Source organism: Phyllobates terribilis, unplaced genomic scaffold (assembly GCF_046119375.1).
Source record: "Phyllobates terribilis strain yellow unplaced genomic scaffold, ASM4611937v1 Scaffold_11__3_contigs__length_659146591, whole genome shotgun sequence".
Lineage (NCBI taxonomy): Eukaryota > Metazoa > Chordata > Amphibia > Anura > Dendrobatidae > Phyllobates > Phyllobates terribilis.
The window spans coordinates 457604892-457619274 of record NW_027362771.1 but is presented as its reverse complement, the minus strand read 5'-3'; the positions used below and the strand labels follow the sequence as shown (position 1 = coordinate 457619274).

The window sequence follows — 14383 nt, the reverse complement described above, 5'->3', positions numbered from 1 at the left end:
ACCTAGGTTTTATAAGTCACTTCTATTCCAGTAATATCATATCATCTGCGACCACTCCCTACACTTGAAAAACACAAAATGAAATTCTTCTTCTGGAAAATAAAGAATTTACTCTGCTATGAGAATCCTAATAATCTCAAATTTTTCATGAATGTAGCAGACAGGATCATATTTATATATATTGATGCTGCCACCATATGCAAGTCTTTGCACTGGTTGCTAGTACTAGTGCTGCACCAGTTTTCTGGAATGCACTACCCCAGACAAGCCAGATAATTTCCAGTATGCACAGTTTGAAGTGTGCCCTATTACGTCACCTCAGTAATCAAACTAACTATCCCCTATTCTCTATTTCACGCACTCAGTAGCACTCACCATTTTTACAGATACTGGCTGGTGACTGGTTCATGCAGCTTATTTGAATGACCCTATTTATTATACAGATGGCTGGACCTTACATTACATGTACTTTATTTTTTTATTTTGTGGTATGCCTATTTCCTCATAGATTACAAGCTTGCGAGCAGGGCCCTCACTCCTCTTAGTATGGGTTGAACTATGTGTTACTCTGTAATGTATTATCTTGTTTGTACAAGTACGTTCTGAATTGTAAAGTGCTGCAGAATATGTTGGCACTATAGAAATAAAAATGATTATTAATAATGATGTGAAGCTGATATATAGACAAAGTAATAAGTATTTGATAGACGGAGAATGAGATGTCTTACTTTTCTTTCTTTAAATTTATTTATTCATGAATCCATCCATGGTCAACAGCGTATATGGTTCTGGATCCTACAAAACCAAAACGAAGTCCACTCTGCAGTCCTTGTGTCGGGACTTAATATAATACTTTTACACTTAATACTTAGCAGAACAGAACGTTTCCTGATGCTCCTCATGAGATGGAATAAGAGGTTCGTTGGTAACATTCACCTGAAAACATTTCTGATGACACCTTTCTTCTTGCTTTTGTTTTTCAGGAATTAAGAAATATTTCCCTAGAGCTCATAATGATGTAAGCACTGTGTTAACAAAACAGATGAAATCCTGAGAGTAAACGAGTGTCTTGTTGCCATTTCTTTCAAAAGTTGTGAAATTTCTATTAGCAAAAGCATTTTAAAGCTGTTGCTCCCCTGAAGAGAAAGTCTCTTGGCCCAGGAGGTTCTGCAGAAGATGTGATGTCAGTGACTTTGCTTTACTTTCCTAGAAACTTTGACAGTATTGACCACAAATAACCTTGGATCACACATATCACAACACACCTCTTTCTACCCATCTCCACAATAAAATGACAGACTGAACCAGATCATTGACTTAACTAGCCATGTTCAATGACCATTGAGCACAAAAAAAGCAGAATGTATTACAGAACTTTACAAAGTCAATATTGTTAATGACATTATCTATAATTTATACTTCATTTGGCTACACTGGACCCCAAACACGGAACACTTGGACTGGTTTATCAGTCACGGTATTACATTTAGATCTTCAGAAGGTTCAACTCCTAAATGACCCCGAAGTTTTACTACCAGAATAATGTATTCTAAGAAAAATACTCAGACCTCACAGGACTATTGGCTGTCACCTAGCTTTTCAAGAACAATATGACAATTACAGTAGAATGTGCTATTTCCTGACTGGTGAACATTATCCTTTTTTTGTACACTTTTAAATAGTTATGTATGCATTATATAAAGTCTGTATATTTTCTAACCCAAATGCAAATAATGACATTGCACATCTATTTTTTTTTTAATACAAACCGTTGAATTGCAGTTATAGGCACAAATCAGCACTTGCTGAAAGCAGTACTAGAAACATCTGAGGCTCATATTTCATTGCGCGAACTTGAATGATTATCTCAGAACATTATTAGCACTGTATATCTAATAAACAGGAATATCAATACTGCAGTTTGGTTGCACTTGCTTGATTGTTTGAAGCGAGTGCCATTTTCTCAGTCCGGAAAAACCATCAAAGTGTTTCCAAAAATTTTAGGAGGAAGAAGTAAATAATAATTACAGACAATCTTCATGTATAGGGATAGCACCATATTCATCCTCCTATAAGACTGGGTTTGTGTTGTGTTACTAGTACTACTCTTTCACTGTAAGAAGGCAAATATCAGCGCAAACTGTGCGCTCCACCATTCTGTGACACAATTTTTGAGCTGGAAGTGTCTAGTTGTCCTACACATTTGAGCTCACTGCCGGATCATTCTCTTCTGTATTCATACTAAAAGCCAACAATACTTTTACAACTCAATAAAATCTTGACAATTGTCACTAACGCACTCCTATCATTGTCCAACTGCTTCTGGGTTTTACGAAGGAAGCACTGCATAAGATGCTATGTTGCTGATTCGCATTTACCCACTGTAAGTTTCAAAGCTCCTTGTAAATGTAGATTTTTCAAGGCCTTAAATTCCATGGGCATTGCATGTGGTCCAGCCTGCGATGTGTAGCCATACTTAAGGCTGTCATAGTAGTGGTATTTCACAGGGTTCTGGTGAAGATCTCGGGAAAATGGCCAGAAGCCGTACAAGTCAATTCTATTACAGAAACGCGTAGCCAGTGTGTACATGAGGATTCCTGTAGTAGGTCTTTTTATATGCACTTTGTTGGTCAACCAATACCTAGAAGAGAAAAAAAGACAACACTGTGTAACTTTTTGTCTTCATCATGCAACACTATGCAGTCCATTACTAGATTTTATGAATGCTTTAGTCTAATTATTCAGGCAACCATCATATTACTAAAGCGTTATTCCCAATTCAGTGTTCAAGAAGTCTCATGGACAATGATGTTGTCATCATCATCAAGAATCATGGGCATGGTGTGCATACGTGACCAATTCTCCATTCCCATGGGGCATTTAAGCGACCTGTTATGGGGATCGTATGGATTGGTGATAACTTGCCAAGATTGTAATAAGCCTTTAAAGTAATAATATTTATTTATTTCACTCGCTTATATAGTGACATTAAAGGGGTTGTCCACTACTTTTACATTGATGCCCTATCCGCACGCGGCACCCCCGCCGATCAGCTGTTATCGGTGCCGGCGGCTGGAAGTGCTCACCTGCGGGGCTCCGCCATCAAGTGGTAGTGGTCGCCGCAGTGTACTGCAAATCCGCCTCCCATTCAATTAAATAGGAGGCGGATGTGCAGTACACCGCGGCGGCCACTACCACTTGACAGTGGAGCCCCACAGGTGAGCACTTCCGGCCGGCGGCCGCTGCCGACACCGATAACATCTGAACGGCGGGGGTGCTGCGTGCAGTACCCCGGCCGATCATACATTGATGCCCTATCCTATGGGTAGGGCATCAATGTAAAAGTAGTGGATAACTTCTTTAATTCAACAGCGCAAATAAAATAACAACACTTGCTAAATGTGAACTCTCAGACATAATATATTGGTATTAGGATTGCTACAATAACTCCTAATTTCCTCCATCATAGTATAAGAATAGACTTTAACCTCCTGATTCTCTTTATTGTTACTATTCAAAAATTATACTTCATTCTGCAAAATCTAAAAAGTATTTTTTTGCTATAATCTTGTGGATGAATGCTGCTCAGTAAACCTAATGAAAAACTGTATCTGCACTTACTGTGAAGCATATACTGCAAAGTCAGTCATAATTTTAAGTCAAAAACAAAAAAGATAAAACATATCATTCAAGTATAATATTGTCTTAAAGAGGTACTCCCATCAAACTTTTTATCCTTTTAATATATTATATAGCACTGTGTACTTACAATTGCTCATTTTGCCTTTCTGCCCAGTTAATTATTCTCTTTTCCATTAGGTCAATGACATCCCATGATTAATAACTGAATCGCTCTAAGTTTTAATCGCTCTGCATGAGTCATCATTAGGATAGGTGTAGATGACCGTGTATTCTCTCATCTGAGAGAATGGGGTCAATTATGAAAATCCTACTCTGATCAGTGTGTGATCAGAGTGTGAGTATAGTGTGATCTCACCCTCTCGGATGAGAAGAAAATGGAGAAAAAAATGACTCCGTCTTCTCCATTCTGTTAGTCCATTGAAATTGGACTGCACTCCGATGTTATCCAAGTGCAGTCTGATGGATTACATGGATTCATTGAGTTACATGGCCGAGTGCGATCCGAATATCGGATCAAACTCAGGCATGCAGCATTTTTTTTCCTTGGACTGGCTTGGTCCGAGGAAAAAATATGGCATGGTCCCATCCCAGTGTGATCCAATGTTTTGTTGGATCGCATTCAATCTGAAAATATGACCATGTGCACGAGCCATAAGAATTACAATGCTACATAACTGCAGAGTATTTTGCCAGCCCAGCTCCACCCCCTCTTCAACTCCTGACCCAGATTCTCTGATTTTCCCCCCTGCCAGGGACTTTGCAGTGATGTAGTATTGTAGTTCTAATGACTCATGCAGGGAAAACAAGGTTCCTGTTTCAAAATAGAGCTTAGAAGGATTCAATCAGTCTGTTTTTAATCATGTGATATCATAGACTTAATAGAAAACAGAAGAATTAATTGGGTATAAGGGCAAAATGAGCAATTGTAAGTATACAGTGCTATATTGTCACGCAAGGTGTGGGAAAGACTTAGTGCAACACAAAGGGATCCCAGACTCTAGGGAAAGGGGGGAAGTGGTGACCTCCTAGGTTGATCAAGCGTCACTCTGTCTCCCCTAACGTCCCTGTATTGGCTGCTCACCATTAGCTGCACGCGTGCCTCGCCCTGTCTTTCCCTGGTGTATGGCTAAGGCTAGGGAAGGGAGGAGATGAGCACTAGTCGATCTCCACTAAACACTATAGACAACAAGGGGGAACAAACAGGGGGAAATTGCTTAGCTTTAGATGAACTCCAGACAAATGTGCACACGTCCTCAAGCTCCAGAAAGGACAAAGTACTGCTCTTGCTAAAGGTTTCACAAGTAGTAATGAATATCACCGGCACCTCCCTCTGAAACACAGCAGGTATTTATACACCCAGGCAGGGTGTTAATTAGCCAGCGGGAGGTAGCCGCTGGGTCCTAGAGACAGCCTCTTAGAAGAAGTCTGTAATGCCAAATGTAGAGATCTCCTGCAACCAACTGCAGGGCGACTGTCTGTCACTTCTGACACACTCGTGACATATATGATATGATGATTGCAATCTATTAAGAGGATAAAATCTTTCATGGGAGTCCTTTTCTAATATAAATTACTCTTCAGGGCACTTCAGAAATATGAAAATTAAGATTTTAGATAAAGATTTTGGATGGCACTTTGCACTAAGAACAAAGTATAAATCTCTCCTACTTAGAAGTTGGAAAAATTATGCAGTTTTTGGAGAAAAAACACATTAAAGGTGCTTTTTCTCAACAGTTATATAAACATATCCAGAGACAATATCAATTTTTATTCCAAGGACTTTTATAAATGATCATCAGCTGTGCATAGATGAAAAGCGGATCTAGTGGTTTCTCACAGTAAGGGGTTCTTTACAGTAAAAGTGGAAGACAGGTCATGCATGCCAATTCAAACACTTTGCAAGTGTTTATGCAAATGTATGTGCTTTACATATCAAATAGTATTTTTATATTAATATTCTGTCCATTGTGAATGAACTACAAAAGAATTTTTGATTCATACTGAATTCCCAATTACTAAAATAATTTACAGCACACAGTACATGTGTTGTCAGGAGCTTGCATACACAATATATGCACAGAATGAGTAGTACTTGATTACAATCGTGAGTCATGTATGGTTCTAAAATGTTTGGATGCTCTCAGTTAATAAACAATAATAAATAGTTTCTTTAGTCTTCAATTAGTGGTAGAAGTGATACATCAGTACCTAGCTGGTAAAATTGTATTCCTGTATTTTTCAAACTGGGGCATGTCGATTGAAGAAAATGATACATACACTAAAATATGCTAATTTAAAGGGAATTTTTCGACAGGTTATTCTATGTAATTTGAGAGAAGCATGATGTTCAGTCATGGCCAAAAGTTTTGAGAATGACACCAAAATTATATTTTCACATGATCTGCTGGCCTCTGGTTTTTATTAGTGTTTGTCTGATGTTTATATCACATACAGAAATATAATTGCAATCATATTATGAGTACCAATAGGTTATATTGACAGTTAGAATGAGTTAATGCAGCAAGTCAATATTTGCAGTGTTGCCCCTTCTTCTTCAAGACCTCTGTAATTCTCCCTGGCATGCTCTCAATCAACTTTTGGACCAAATCCTGACTGATAGCAGTCCATTCTTGCATAATCAATGCTTGCATTTTGCCAGAATTTGTTGGTTTTTGTTTGTCCACCCGTCTCTTGATGATTGACCACAAGTTCTCAATGGGATTAAGATCTGGGGAGTTTCCAGTCCATGGACCCCAAATCTCTATGTTTTGTTCCATGAGCCATTTAGTTATCACCTTTGCTTTATGGCAAGGTGCTCCATCATGCTGGAAAAGGCATTGTTGGGCGCCAAACTGCTCTTGGACGGTTGGGAGAAGTTGCTCTTGGAGGACATTCTGGTACCATTCTTTATTCATGGCTGTGTTTTTAGGCAAGACTGTGAGTGAGCCGATTCCCTTGGCTGAGAAGCAACCCCACACATGAATGGTTTCAGGATGCTTTACAGTTGGCACGAGACAAGACTGGTGGTAGCGCTCACCTCTTCTTCTCCGAATAAGCTGTTTTCCAGATGTCCCAAACAATCGAAAAGGGGATTCATCAGAGAAAATGACTTTGCCCCAGTCCTCAGCAGTCCACTCCCTGTACCTTTTGCAGAATATCAGTCGGTCCCTGATGTTTTTTCTGGAGAGAAGTGGCTTCTTTGCTGCCCTCCTTGAAACCAGCCCTTGCTCAAAGAGTCTCCGCCTCACAGTGCGTGCAGAAGCACTCACACCAGCCTGCTGCCATTCCTGAGCAAGCTCGGCACTGCTGTTAGTCCGATCCCGCAGCTGAAACAGTTTTAAGATATGGTCCTGGCGCTTGCTGGTCTTTCTTGGGTGCCCTGGAGCCTTTTTGACAACAATGGAAGCTCTCTCCTTGAAGTTCTTGATGATGCGATAGATTGTTGACTGAGGTGCAATCTTTGTAGCTGCGATACTCTTCCCTGTTAGGCCATTTTTGTGCAGTGCAATGATGGCTGCACGTGTTTCTTTAGAGATAACCATGGTTAACTGAAGAGAAACAATGATACCAAGAACCAGCCTCCTTTTAAAGTGTCCAGTGATGTCATTCTTACTTAATCATGACTGATTGATCGCCAGCCCTGTCTTCATCAACACCCACACCTGTATTAATGGATCAATCACTAAAAAGATGTTAGCTGCTCCTTTTAAGGCAGGACTGCAATGATGTTGAAATGTGTTTTGGGGGTTAAAGTTCATTTTCTGGGAAAATATTGACTTTGCAAGTACCGTAATTGCTGTTAAGCTGATCACTCTTTGACATTCAGGAGTATATGCAAATTGCCATTACAAAAAATGAAGCAGTAAACTTTGGAAAAATTACTATTAGTCTCATTCTCAATACTTTTGGCCATGACTGTAGGACCAGAGAGCCTGATTCCAGCAATGTATTAGTTAATGGACTTCTTGGTGTGGTTTTGATAAAATTCCTTTTTTTCTCTGCTGTAGATCTAGTAGTGGTCGGAATGCTGAGCTCTGTATAACCCCACCTCCACCGCAGATTGACAGCTTTCTAATTACATTGTACATTGTCAGCAAGCTGCCAATCACTAGTGGCAAGGGAGTTACACAGATTAGATGGACTTCCTGGCATTTGACCTGGTATAGCAATGATAATCTCCTGCTGATAAAATGTTATTGAAACTATAGCGCACAGCTGAGTAAGAGACACATCCCTGGAATCAGCCTCCCAGCCCTTACATTATGCTGCTCTCTGATTAAATAGTAAAATCCTGCTGACAGATTCCATTTAGAGGAATCTGTCAGATATAGACATACATGTCTTTCAAATGTAAATCAATCAACACCTTATATCTTCTAGTAACGTTCCTAAGAAATTTGCATTTTCATTCATATGTTGATTGTACATTATGCGCTCTGGGCATGGCAGAGCACTTAACCAGCCACTGCCTTCTGTAGTTGTTTCTGTGATGAGCACCAGCCACTTTAGCTTGATTCATAGCTCTCAGTCTGATTTTCATGCCTGGTACCAGACGTCTCACGGTTAGTGAGCTAGCAGTCAGTGAGCTATCAGTCTACATAATGAGGCTGGTGCTGAGCATGGAAACAATTTTTCACAAAGGCAGCAGCAGATAGAAGATGACAAGTAGTTTGGGGGGTTGATCTTACTGACAGATTCCTTTAATGCTACTTATCATCTAACACCTACAAATGATAAATGTCACAAAAAAGTGGAAGTGCTTAGTGAGTATAATATTCATGTTGGATGTTGCACAATTGCAGAGGAAGTTTGAGAGAAATATCATCTATTTATGTAGCTTTACCCATCTCTTTCCTTGGTTATCTTCCTTTGCTGTGAGTACCTCATTGCCATCTGCAGACATATGCAGTATTTTAAAAATAAAATCAAAATGCTTAGCTGTGCTTAAATATATGAATGTTTCTTCTCAATGCATTCTAACATCAAGGCCACAGTATTTAACTTTTATAGTACCACTAATTCCACAACACTTCATCAATATTATCATCACTGTCCGCATTGGACCTCAAATGGGGTCCGTCTTATAGTCCGAATTTAGCTTACCGGGGTGGAGCGGTGTCACAGAGGCAGTGTCGCCATTGCAGGAAGCCGGTAGCAGCAGGGGTGAGGCGATGCTACGTCCCCTGGGCTGGGAAGAGGGGGTGAAAGGAAAGGGCCGTCGATCTCCCTGTGATGGGCTTCAAAAAAATGTCGGCAGTGCGAGACAGGAGAGGAGTCCTTGCTGTGCATATTGATCTCCTAGCAATGGGCTTCAAGAAAATGACCACCAAAGGGAACGCAGATTGAGACTCATCATTGAGCCGAGATCTACAGTACCGACCAAAAGTTTGGACACACCTTCTCATTTAAAGATTTTTCTATATTTTCATGACTATGAAAATTGTACATTCACGCTGAAGGCATCAAAAATATTAATTAACACATGTCTAATTATATACTTAACAAAAAAGTGTGAAACAACTGAAAATATGTCTTATATTCTAGGTTCTTCAAAGTACTTCAAAGTAGCCACCTTTTGCTTTGAAGACTGCTTTGCACACTCTTGGCATTCTCTTGATGAGCTTTAAGAGGTAGTCACCGGAAATGGTTTTCACTTCACAGGTGTGCCCTGTCAGGTTTAATAAGTGGGATTTCTTGCCTTATAAATGGCGTTGGGACCATCAGTTGTGTTGTGCAGAAGTCTGGTGGATACACAGCTGATAGTCCTACTGAATAGACTGTTTGAATTTGTATTATGGCAAGAATAAAGCAGCTAAGTAAAGAAAAACGAATGGCCATCATTATTTTAAGAAATGAAGGTCAGTCAGTCCGAAAAATTGGGCAAGCTTTGAAAGTGTCCCCAAGTGCAGTTGCAAAAACCATCAAGCGCTACAAAGAAACTGGCTCACATGAGGACCGACCCAGGAAAGGAATACCAAGAGTCACCTCTGCTTCTGAGGATAAGTTTATCCGAGTCATCAGCCTCAGAAATCGCAGGTTAACAGCAGCTCAGATTAGAGACCAGGTCAATGCCACACAGAGTTCTAGCAGCATACACATCTCTTCAACAACTGTTAAGAGGAGACTTTGTGCAGCAGGCCTTCATGGTAAAATAGCTGCTAGAAAACCACTGCTAAGGACAGGCAACAAGCAGAAGAGACTTGTTTGGGCTAAAGAACACAAGGAATGGACATTAGACCAGTGTAAATCTGTGCTTTGGTCTGATGAGTCCAAATTTGAGATCTTTGATTCCATCCATCGTGTCTTTGTGCGATGCAGAAAAGGTGAACGGATGGACTCGACATGCCTGGTTCCCACCGTGAAGCATGGAGGAGGAGGTGTGATGGTGTGGGGGTGCTTTGCTGGTGACACTGTTGGGGATTTATTCAAATTGAAGGCATACTGAACCAGCATGGCTACCACAGCATCTTGCAGTGACATGCTATTCCATCCGGTTTGCGTTTAGTTCGACCATAATTTATTTTTCAACAGGACAAGGACCCCAAACACACTTCCAGGCTCTGTAAGGGCTATTTGACCAAGAAGGAGAGTGATGGGGTGCTATGCCACATGACCTGGCCTCCACAGTCCCCAGACCTGAACCCAAACAAGATGGTTTGGGGTGAGCTGGACCGCAGAGTGAAGGTAAAAGGGCCAACAAGTGCTAAGCATCTCTGGGAACTCCTTCAAGATTGTTGGAAGACCATTTCTGGTGACTACCTCTTGAAGCTAATCAAGAGAATGCCAAGAGTGTGCAAAGCAGTCATCAAAGCAAAAGGTGGCTACTTTGAAGAGCCTAGAATATAAGACATATTTTCAGTTGTTTCACACTATTTTGTTAAGTATATAATTCCACATGTGTTAATTCATAGTTTTGATGCCTTCAGTGTGAATGTACAATTTTCATAGTCATGAAAATACAGAAAAATCATTAAATGAGAAGGTGTGTCCAAACTTTTGGTCTGTACTGTAAATCAGAGCATGCACAGACACCACCGGTACACCCCCTCCTTCCAGCCCAGGGCTGCAGCATCACCTCACTTCTGCCAGCTTCCTGTTGCAGCGACCCTGCCTCCTTTGACACCGTTCCACCGCCGCCCCCCCTTCTCAGTAAGCTAAATTCGGAATATAAGACGGACTTCCATTTTCCTCCCAAATTTTGGGAAAAAGTGCATCTTATAGTCCCAAAAACATGGCAAATATATTGAAACAATTTAAAAAGAGAAAGTAGGAGAATGTGTAGAATGAATAAAACAGACCCAGGGAACAATATAAAAACATTGTTGTCAATGGTAACTAGGGATGAGCGAACCCGAATTCGAAAGTTCAGGGGTCGTACTGAACTTCAAGTGTTCGGTACCAGACCCCGAACATGGACTACTTACTATATGTCCAGTTTCCTGTTTGGTTTCATCATCCTAATAAAGCTGTTGAAAGGTTGCAGCGGTCGCTTATTAGTCCGGCACTCTAATGGATGCACCAATTCTGGGGCAGCTGAGGGCTGGTGTTATTAATCTAGGAGGGGGCCAATATCCATGGCCCCTTCCCAGCCTACTAATTTCAGCCCGCAGCTATCTGCATAGCCTTTGCTGGTTTTTCAATATAGGGGGGACCCCACTTCATTTTTTTTTGGGTCCCCCCTTTAATAACCTGCAAAGGCTACATAAACTGCTGTGAGCTGATATTAATGGACAGGTAATCTTTATGGATATTGGCTCCTTCCCAGAATAATAACACTAGCCCCCATCTGTCTGCTTTACCTCAGCAGGTTATTAAAAACAGGAAGGAACCCAGGTCGGTTTTTTAATTTATTTGTTTATTTATTGGACAGTAAAATACACACCCAAGGTAACCTTAGTTCACAGCCTCCAGGTGTTCCAACATCTGGAAACTCCAGTAAAATTAAAGTGTCCCTCAAAAGCTCCCATGATGTTTCCTGGCCTCACAGCTGCCAGGAGACCCCATGGCTGTGAACTCTGGTAACCTTCTACCTGAGTTCACAGCCACCGGGTTTCACGGTAGCTCAAGTGCCGGACAGTTGAGTGCCGGACTCACGCTGAACTCGTGTGAACCTGCGCCTGTGAACTGAGGTGACCTTAGTGACATAATTGCTTGTTGCAGCAGCCAAATTCACACACTACTGTCACCGTTGTGCTGAGAGGTCGCATTACTAATGTCACCACTCAGCAGTGCATCTGGATGGAGCAGAGTCAGGGATCACCGTGGGACCTCATCATTATGGATTATCAGTGGACAGGTGAGGATTACTTTGAATTTTTATTTTTTATTTTATGTTAATAAATGGGTAAAAGGAGGGATTTGTCTGGAGTGTTTGTTCAAATAAAGGACTTTTCTCTGTGTGTCTTTCTTACTTTTGACTATGAGATTAGTAATAAGGGTGTCTTATGGAAGCCTCTCCATTACTGACCCCTGAACTTGATGTCAGCGAACATAAAACAGCTGACCTCAACCCCAAAACCATTACCCCACTTGCCAACGCACCAGGGCAAGCAGGAAAAGCCAAGGCTAAGTGCCAGAAATGGGGCATCTAATGGATGCCCCATTTCTGGGGTGGCTGAGGGCTGGTGTTATTAGTCTGAGAGGGGGCCAATATTCATGGCCCCTTCCCAGCCTATTAACATCAGCCCGCAGCTGTCTCCATAGCCTTTGCTGGTTATTAAATATAGGGGGGACCCAACATCATTTTTTGGGGTTCGCCTTTTAAAAAACAGTAAAGGCTATGCAGACAGCTGTGAAATTATATTAATAGGCTGGGAACATTTATGGTTATTGGCCCCTTCAAAAAGTAATAACACCAGCCCCCAGCTGTCTGCTTTCCCTCAGCCTGTCATTAAGAATAGGGGGGACCCCATGTATTTTTTTTATTAGACTCCCATTTTTAATAACTATGGATAGTGACCCCTTCCCAGAATAATAACACCAGCTCACAAATGTCTGCTTTTTTTACTAATGTGATTTAACTCTGGGTGGGTTTCAATGAATGGATGGATATTTACATATGACATTGATAAGAATAGTCTACATTGACTTACATTGTTTTTGGACTGTGTTTTGTTGTCTAGCCTCACACCATTCAACTGATGCTTTCCAGCCTGTTGGGTAAACTATTTAACGCAATGTTTACTGACTAATTTAAGGGATTTAAGACATTTTTCTATTGACATTTGTTTTCAGGCCAATTGTCCTGCTCTTACTCCCATTTTGCTTCCTTTTTCTGCCCAATAGCCCTTACTGCGACCATATTGCAGTCATTTTACAGCATCAAAGTTCGGGTCCTCATTGACTTGTATTGGGTTCGGGGTCAAGTTCGATACCAAACCAAACATTTAACAGTATATTCGTCGAACCCGAACATCCACAGGTCCACTCATCACTAACGGTAACTAAAATTTACAACAAAATACCTTCCATATACAGTACAGACCAAAAGTTTGGACACACCTTCTCATTTAAAGATTTTTCTGTATTTTCATGACTATGAAAATTGTACATTCACACTGAAGGCATCAAAACTATGAATTAACACATGTGGAATTATATACTTAACAAAAAAGTGTGAAACAAATGAAAATATGTCTTATATTCTAGGTTCTTCAAAGTAGCCACCTTTTGCTTTGATGACTTCTTTGCACACTCTTGACATTCTCTTGATGAGCTTCGAGTGGTAGTCACCGGAAATGGTTTTCACTTCACAGTTGTGCCCTGTCAGGTTTAATAAGTGGGATTTCTTGCCTTATAAACTGGGCTGGGGCCATCAGTTGTGTTGTACAGAAGTCTGGTAGATACACAGCAGATAGTCCTACTGAATAGACTGTTAGAATTTGTATTATGGCAAGAAAAAAAGCAGCTAAGTAAAGAAAAACTAGAGTGGCCATCATTACTTTAAGAAATGAAGGTCAGTCAGTCCGAAAAAATTGGGAAAACTTTGAAAGTGTCCCCAAGTGCAGTTGCAAAAACCATCAAGCGCTACAAAGAAAATGGCTCACATGAGGACCGCCCCAGGAAAGGAAGACCAAGAGTCACCTCTGCTTCTGAGGATAAGTTTATCCGAGTCACCAGCCTCAGAAATCGCAGGTTAACAGCAGCTCAGAATAGAGACCAGGTCAATGCCACACAGAGTTCTAGCAGCAGACACATCTCTACAACAACTGTTAAGAGGAGACTTTGTGCAGCAGGCCTTCATGGTAAAATAACTGCTAGGAAACCACTGCTAAGGACAGGCAACAAGCAGAAGAGACTTGTTTGGGCTAAAGAACACAAGGAATGGACATTAGACCAGTGTAAATCTGTGCTTTGGTCTGATGAGTCCAAATTTGAGATCTTTAGTTCCAACCACCGTGTCTTTGTGCGACGCAGAAAAGGTGAACGGATGGACTCGACATGCCTGGTTCCCACCGTGAAGCATGGAGGAGGAGGTGTGATGGTGTGGGGGTGCTTTGGTGGTGACACTGTTGGGGATTTATTCAAAATTGAAGGCATACTGAACCAGCATGGCTACCACAGCATTTTGCAGCGGCATGCTATTCCATCCGGTTTGCGTTTAGTTGGATCATCATTTATTTTTCAACAGGACAATGACCCCAAACACACCTCCAGGCTGTGTAAGGGCTATTTGACCAAGAAGGAGAGTGATGGGGTGCAACGCTAGATGACCTGGCCTCCACAGTCACCAGACCTGAAC

General features: G+C 41.1%; 1 protein-coding gene across 2 annotated transcripts in view; it reads right to left on the bottom strand.

The window, feature by feature from the left end:
- Window positions 1-701: 701 nt before the first annotated feature.
- Window positions 702-14383, bottom strand: part of ST8SIA2 (ST8 alpha-N-acetyl-neuraminide alpha-2,8-sialyltransferase 2) — a 532431-nt gene continuing 518749 nt past the window's right edge. The window contains exon 7 of one of the 2 annotated variants that reach the window (XM_073653300.1): window positions 702-2641. In XM_073653300.1, coding sequence (XP_073509401.1) covers window positions 2356-2641 — 286 coding nt within the window. In that variant the 3' untranslated portion in view covers window positions 702-2355. The remainder of the gene's footprint in view (window positions 2642-14383) is intronic. The other variant, XM_073653299.1, reaches the window with a different exon arrangement.